The sequence below is a fragment of the Humulus lupulus genome, chromosome 5 (genome assembly GCF_963169125.1).
Source record: "Humulus lupulus chromosome 5, drHumLupu1.1, whole genome shotgun sequence".
NCBI classification, from domain to species: Eukaryota; Viridiplantae; Streptophyta; class Magnoliopsida; order Rosales; family Cannabaceae; genus Humulus; species Humulus lupulus.
Window position 1 is genome coordinate 184,538,257 of NC_084797.1, and position 7,906 is coordinate 184,546,162.

Here is a 7,906-nt window from a genome sequence, read left to right on the forward strand (position 1 = left end):
GCAAGATATTTATATACAGGGAAATCGTCCAAGGCCATCATTTTTTGGTATCTTTGAAATCAATTTGCGAATTCCTTTGATTTAGGAAATCAGTCAGCCAGATGCATTCTGTGTCGATAGAAAAGGAAACTGATGAATCAGCAACGTAGTCAGTCTCATCTGGCAGAACGAACATGGTCATTTCTTTTGACCATGTTCATTTTCGACACCAACTTAATTTCAGAATAGACATAATCCCACATAATCCCTGAAAATAATCTCAAGATATTTGCACAATATATTTTTACCAAAAATTGATTATTTGTGATAAATAAAGCAACAAATATTTTCACATTACAAAATCAGTTGAAAATATTGCTAATTAATCCGAAATCAATATGGAGATATGCTACTAATTTTCTTTAAACATTTAAAATATTTTGTCTAAATTAAAGTTTAGCCAAAAAAGGATTTTACAAAATTTAATTAAACTTAAACTCACTTATTAGAATAATATCATATTACACATATAATATAATCTACTGTGAATTAACAACAAATTGTTATTTAAAAAAAATTAGCAAGAAACTTAAATTTAAAATTCATATATATAATATTTAATATTACATTAAACATATAATATATAATGAATGCTCCTATTTGATCGCTATATATTTCTAACATCAGAAAATTGAATAATCGTCACTCCCAAATTAAAAAACTAGAACAAACATAAATTTAAATAAAAATAAATAAATTATTTAATTATAATAAGATATTTATTTGAAATTTATATGACATTAATATAAATTTAATAAAAAATAATCAATAAATTCTATAAATTAAACTAACAAGTTGGGAATTCATTCAAAGAAAAAGCAAAAAAAGATTTCTTCAATTTCTAGAATTTTCATAGGGTATATGATTTTATTTAATAATTTAAGATCTTATTAGATACTAAATTGGGGTGTAATTATTAATTTAACATTGGGTAGGTACCTGCTTTTTGCACAAAGTATAATTTTTGTACATTTTGTTCTTAATAATGATCATAAAACACCCTATACTTTTAAAAATTGGTATAAAATAATACTATGTGTTTTCAATAATAATCATTAGGTACCCTTTAATTAAAAATTAGTATAAAATAGTATCTTATAATTCATGAAAATATACCCATTTAATACCTTATTATTTATAAAAACCGAATAAAATAGTACCTTAAATTTTATTAAATTTTTATAAATTCACGATACCGTATTAGTATCATTAGTAATGGAGAGTACTAAATATATACTTCCATAGACAAGTTACTAAACGAAGAAATTCCCTTTAATAAATAAGATGGGATAAAAATAAATTTAGTTTAGGGGTGTAGAGATCAATTTTTGGGTGCAAATATAGCTTCCCTTTTAATATTTATCCCATAATTATTCCTATTAATAACGAATACATATTTAGAAAGAAAAAAAATACAATGATTGGTACGTGGATGGATACAACAGGTAACAAATAGAATCGGCAGTAGTGAATCGTAGCCACCCTTTCTCTCCGTTATCTTCATGGAATCCTAACAGATAATAATAGCAACAAAACATTTAACCAACAAACCATAGAACTGAGAAGAGTGGAAAGAGGAAGCCTCGAATGGAGCTTGCCACTCCCTACAGTTCCAGTAGCACTTGGCTCTACCGGAAACCAGAACTAACCCGGCAAATCCCAAGACTCCATCGCTTCAATCCGTCAAAGCACCGCCGCAAAACGACGTCTTCGGAGCTCCAAACGACGGTTGGAGTCACCGCCTCATCCCCTTCCCCTTCCCCTTCTCCATCCATTCCGACTCACAAGGTCACTGTCCACGATAGACAGAGAGGAGTTGTTCACGAGTTTACCGTTCCTGAGGTACACCGATTGATTATACTACATTGTCTGTTTGTTTCTCGAGAAAATTTATAATCTACAAAGCAAAATAACATATCGAACCATGAAATGTGGCAGGTGGAAGTTGATTTTATGTTGAAAACTATTTTCGGTGTTTCTTTTATGGTAATTGGATTCTAATTCTGTTTGGTTCATGAGAAATGGATAAGAAAGTAAATTTATTCCGTAATATAATCATACAGTGGCATTAGATTATAACAATTTATCGTACATACTTTTGCCCCAAATTTTGTACAATTTAGGTGTAATATGATTAAAATTGCAGGACCAATATATATTGCACACTGCTGAAGCTCAGAATATTTCTCTTCCGTTTGCTTGCAGGCACGGTATTGTTTTCTTATCTACAATCATTTATTTTAAAAAGGAATTTTGTGTCTACTGATAGATATACGGATAAAGCTTCTTATTAAAATCTTGTTGTAGATATGGATTCTGCCATGGAATAGATTTTTGTATATGAAAAGTTTTAACATTATAAACATAGTAGACGAAGATTGTAAGATTTAGAAGGGGAATCCAATTTCAAACTCAAGTGACAAAGTGAGTTTGAAGGATTTTTGTAAAAGTTTGAGGATGGCATCCTAGCTGCTATGAGATGCCTAGTTTTTCAAGTTGGGAGGACAAATTGATGGAGTCAGGCGGTCGACTAAACTTATATTAGGGATGATATGATATTCCACCAGCATACTGAGTTAATTTGGGTATTTATGAAAAATATCCTTGTAAGGGTACGTTATTGGCATAGATTGAATGTGCAACTTCTTAACACGGTTCCCTAGTTCAGATGAGTTGTAATTTAAATATTCAACCTAGGATTATATAACAGAAATTTGAAGCAAGTAGAAATAGATTTACTTTGTTTAACAATAAAATTATTGTTACCCTGCATGATTGAACCTTTCAACTATTGCATAGTATTGGGGAGGTTTATGCTTTTAATTTCTGTCATCATTATTAATTAGTTGATAAACCTTGAAATTGCTTCTTTTTTTTTTTTTTTGGTCAAGAAGAAAATACCTTCATTGAACAAACAAGCAATTACAACCAAGGCAAATTGCCCAGAAAGAACCCGAATACAAACAGACAATCAACTACCTCATTAAACTAACAAGCAAGTTTCCTTAAGAAAAGCTTAAAATGAGGAAGAGCCTTCCTACTATGAACACTATATATTCTGTATTGAACTAAGGTAATTACTTCTTTAGCTATACAGTTAGCTGTTAGAGAGAAGCCATCATATATGCATCTATTTCTATTCCTCCAGATTTGATAAACAACAGCTGCTAGGATCATATTAATGGTCATGCTCAATCTCAATCTGTTTTTATGGCTGAAACTGAGCCCCATGGTCCAGACCGAGAAGCTAGAAGCCCAAGCATGATAACCCAGCCAGGAAAATATGCAATTTAGAACTTTCTTGGACAAACAGCAGTCAAAGAAAATGTGGTTATGACTCTCCCGCTGGTCTTCACAAACAGGCAAAGAAGGCTGTCAAGAGGGATGGTGCATTTGGCCAAGTTGTCTCTAGTTAGGAGGAATGAGTTAACAACCATCCATAATAGAAACCTATGCTTAGGGAGAATAGTGCGACACCAGACCCCATTCTTGTAGGCCACAACTTGCTGGTTTAGGGAGCTGTTATACAGCTTTGAAGGCCTGAAAATCCCTGATATACCAGCAGCCAGGATCTCTCTCTCATTGAACCTATTTCTGAGATGACATAGCTTGCGCCAATACCAACTACTATCTTGCTTCAAAACATAATCCCAAAAGTTCACCCCCTTTAGGTAAACATGTTGAATCCACTTAACCCAAAGAGCGTCTTGTTTGGTCGAAACAGCCCATATGTACCTGGCAAGAAGGGCCCTATTCCAGCTAGTTCCATCCCTAAGACCAAGACCACCGTACGCCTTAGGCAAGCAAACTTGATGCCAAGAAGCTAAATGAAACTTACTTCGAGTTCCCGAGGCCCCCCAAAGAAACTGTCTGCACAACTTCTCCACTTCCTTAATGATACTTTGAGGTAAAGTGAAAACAGACATCCAGAAATTTCTTAAACCAGACAGGACAGTTTGAATGAGAAGCAAACGACCTGCATAAGATAAGTGTTTACTTGACCAGGAAAACAACTTTGTTCTCATCTTTTGGATAATGATTTCAAAGTACATGTGCTTCCATTTTGTAGGTCTCAACGGCACTCCAAGATAATGCAAAGGGAAAGACCCAGCTGTAAGTTGCAGAACCTGCAATATCTCATTCCTATCCGCTGCTATAACCCCTCCAAAATAAACTTGGGACTTCTTATAATTAATAGACAACCCAGATGCTTCATTAAACTTCTTTAGAGAGTCTTTAAGGACAGTCACAGCCGCAACAGAGCCTTTACAAAACAGGATAACATCATCTGCAAAACATAAATTTATGAGTTTCAAGCTCTTACACATAGGGTGAAACCGAAATGTAGAGGACCTGGCATCAGATTGTAAGCATCTGGTCATGTACTCCATAATGAGAACAAAGAGAAGAGGGGACATTGGGTCCCCTTGCCGCAGACCTTTACCCCCCTTGAAAGTGCACTGGACCCGACCATTAATCAGAAGAGAATAAGAAGTATTCCTGATACACTTCATGACCCAACTAATAAACTTTGATGGAAAACATAAGGCCTTCAATAAGTTTTCCAAAAAATGCCAATCAACCGTATCATACACCTTGCTAAGGTCGATCTTGATCGCACACCAAGGAGAGGTAATCGCTCTACCATAATTTTTAATTAAGTCTTGAAGAATCATGATATTATGAGCTATAGATCTACCCCGAACAAAAGCACCTTGATTCGATTGGATGAGATAAGGAAGCACCACTACCAATCGGGAACATAACAACTTAGCCATGACCTTATATAGAGTCGAGCAACAAGCAATAGGTCTGTAATCGGAGGCCCTAGCTGGATTCGCAACTTTAGGAATTAAGGATAAAGTTGTTTCATGCAGCTCTTTAGGAAAATGGCCTGTAGAGAAACCATGAGCAATTACTGAGCAAATATCCTGACCAATATCCTTCCACATAGATTTGAAGAAACCGGAACCATAGCCATCGGGACCAGGCGATTTAGTATTAGGAATACTGAACAACGCAGCTTTTATTTCCTTAGCAGAGAAGGGTTTTAATAGATATAGTTGCTGCTCCACTGAGAGCTTAGAGCCTAATGCAACACATCTCCGATCTACTAACCCTGAAGCCGAACTGGAACTGCCCAAATGATTTTTAAAATGCTCTACAAAATGGCCTATCACCTCCTTGAAATCATCTATCAATAACCCATTTTCATTAATATATGAAACAATAGAATTCTCAGCTTTCCTCTTCTTCAGGAATGCATGAAAGAAAGAGGAGTTCACATCACCATTCCTAATCCAATTGATCTTGCTTCGCTGGACTAGGAAACTATGATAAATTTGTTCATGATAGTGAAACTCTGATGCCTTCTCCTTGACTGCCTCTTGCAACTGAAAGTCTAGAGGCTTCTCTTGAGCTTGAAGTTGGGCAGTTTGAAGAGCTTCCATAGCCAATTGATAGCCTAATCCTACATCCCCAAACCAGTCCCTATTAAGCTTCTTAAGTTGATGTTTCAAACGAACAAGCCTTGTAAATATTGCCCTCAAACCAGAAGGTTGCACAGGGGCTTTCCAGCTCTTCAACACTAACTGGGAAATTGCTTCTTTTTCTCTTGCTTAGATCATTGATTGTGCCATTTTCATCCTGTTATTATGTTCTTTTTACATGGTGAGTTGTGTGTCCATCAATACCTACTGCCTGGCATTATTAATGCTATTCTTTATAGTTTTTGATAAGTTTTCTTTGGCAGGTTGCTGTACCAGCTGTGCCGTACGTATAAAGTCTGGAGAACTTAGACAGCCTGAAGCCCTAGGCATATCAGCTGAACTGAGAGCAAAGGCAAGTCTATAAATTTTGTTCAGTTTAGCGTTATTGTGTTATATATACCCTGGGAATAAAAGGAAGTTACAAACAAATAAAATAACATATATTAAAAGAAAAAACAAAAAAACACGCAGTTGCAAAGAGATCAATCAAAAAGCATGACTTCACAGGCAAGGAAGACCTCTTGATGTTGCTTTGAATTAGAAGTTTATCACAGTAACACTGTATGGTAGGTACCATATGAGAAGCTGTAGCCCAAGTTTAAAGCTTTTTCCGTAGAGAATTGGGTTGGTGAGATAGTAGCAAAGAAATATTTACGTTAATCTTCAATTGTTCATAGGGAAAAACATTTTGGTATAGTCTAATCCAAGGAATGTCCTCTGGGATTGCTTTGTGTCTCATCTTATGATCCTGAAATGTGAAGTTTGGAACGAGCACATAATAAGACATCAGTGGAAAAAGAATAGTTTTCAACAAGCATTGTTTCAACTAAAGTTGCTTGGTGATAATTTGCAAAGTTTGATGTTATATGCCAAATAAAAAAACAAATTAAATTGTTGAAGCTTATGTTTGCTTTTTGGAAATTCAGGGGTATGCACTTCTTTGTGTGGGGTTTCCGTCCTCTGATCTTGAAGTAGAAACACAAGATGAGGATGAGGTAATGTGTTACAAAGTTACAATTATTCAACTTGGGGTGAGAGATATAAAAATGATATTCATTTCTTAAACAACAATACTCGATCATTTTGATTCCTTAGTCTTTGATGGCCAGTGTGATTAGTGATTCTGCTATTTTGTAATATATTAGGCTTTCTTAGGAGTCATATTTATTTGCATTTTCAGTTTTTCTGTTTCTTACAGTGCCGAACTTGAAATTTGTGGCACATGCAGGTATATTGGCTTCAGTTTGGAAGATATTTCGCTCGAGGACCAATTGTAAGTTCTGAATACACTTTTAGTCCCGAAACTTCTTTTTTCCTGCGAAATGTAAACATAGAAAAATGCGGGTGAAAAAAGTAAATATATATTACATATCATAAAAATGAAAGAAATATATGATGTAAGAACCTTCATTTTTGCTTATCTTCCACACAACATGGATCTTACAGGATAGAGACGATTACGCATTGGAGTTAGCCATGGGTGATGAATAAGCTTTTATTGAGAGCTGACTTTGGAGTTAGGGATCTCTACGGATGGATCGGATGTGCAGATTTTTAATCTTGTTACGAGTCTCATCTTCTTCTGCTTTTGTCTTCTTAACTCCTTACCCTGCATTGCAGCCCCTGTAATCATCGTCCATGGTATAAATGACTCCATGTTGGTTAGCACTAAGACTGATAATATTGTATCTAAGATGTAGACCATCACTGTCAACGTATCTTCTGCGCTGCCCATTTTATATCTTATCTATCAACTTGATCTAAAGACATTTATTAACAGTATTTTATTTTATTTTATTTTTTATATTTATGACTAGACCCCTGCTTAGTACTCCCTCCCATACCTAATCACTTGATGAGAATTGTATAAAATTTGTATTATTATTATTATTATTATTATTATTATTAGGACGTATCTTAATAAAATATGGGCACAGATACAGTGATGAATCAGCCCTGTAGTACAAGCTTCGATTAACACAAGTGACAATATGATTTTAGTTTTTTTTATATGACAATATTCATTGTAGTTACCATAAATTTTTGCTCATTTAAGGGCCGTGGTGGTATGGGATGTTTGAAACCTCATTTTCAACAAGTTAAATTATTGGGAAACGTGCAAAATGTTAGTTGTGATTATAACATTAAGTAAAAAAGCTGAGATTATAACTTATCACCTGTGAAACAATATCTAATACTCTAATGTATTACATAAAAAATATGCACCACCATGACCGTTCCGGTTCCCTAAACATATAAATGAAAATTTAAAAGGTCACTTATTTTTAATTGTGTAATTTTCGGTGGTTTGACAAAACTTGGAATGACCAAATAAAACAAGATGATTTGAGTTTGTTACCAGTAATGGTATTTGAAAT

The 7,906-nt window shown here is 34.6% G+C and overlaps 1 protein-coding gene across 2 annotated transcripts; it reads left to right on the forward strand.

Annotated features, from left to right (window-relative positions):
• The first annotated feature begins 1,557 nt into the window (after positions 1-1,557).
• On the forward strand, positions 1,558-7,344 carry LOC133777914 (ferredoxin C 2, chloroplastic). Of its 2 annotated transcripts, XM_062217671.1 has the most exons (7): positions 1,558-1,881; positions 1,978-2,025; positions 2,186-2,249; positions 5,792-5,880; positions 6,455-6,523; positions 6,757-6,801; positions 6,975-7,344. In XM_062217671.1, exons 1-7 carry the CDS (start codon positions 1,627-1,629, stop codon positions 7,017-7,019), a joined length of 615 nt encoding a protein of 204 aa, XP_062073655.1. In that variant the 5' UTR covers positions 1,558-1,626; the 3' UTR covers positions 7,020-7,344. The 2 variants fall into 2 exon arrangements, with proteins under 2 accessions (XP_062073655.1, XP_062073657.1); XM_062217673.1 differs by lacking the exon at positions 1,978-2,025 and having other exon boundaries at positions 1,561-1,881.
• The last annotated feature ends 562 nt before the right edge of the window (positions 7,345-7,906 follow it).

Coding starts and splice junctions, on each gene's coding strand:
- LOC133777914 (XM_062217671.1), top strand. CDS start 1,627: ATGGAGCTTGCCACTCCCTACAGTTCCAGTAGCACTTGGCTCTACCGG. Junction 1,882..1,977: donor ACGAGTTTACCGTTCCTGAG/GTACACCGATTG, acceptor GAAATGTGGCAG/GTGGAAGTTGATTTTATGTT. Junction 6,524..6,756: donor AAACACAAGATGAGGATGAG/GTAATGTGTTAC, acceptor TGGCACATGCAG/GTATATTGGCTTCAGTTTGG.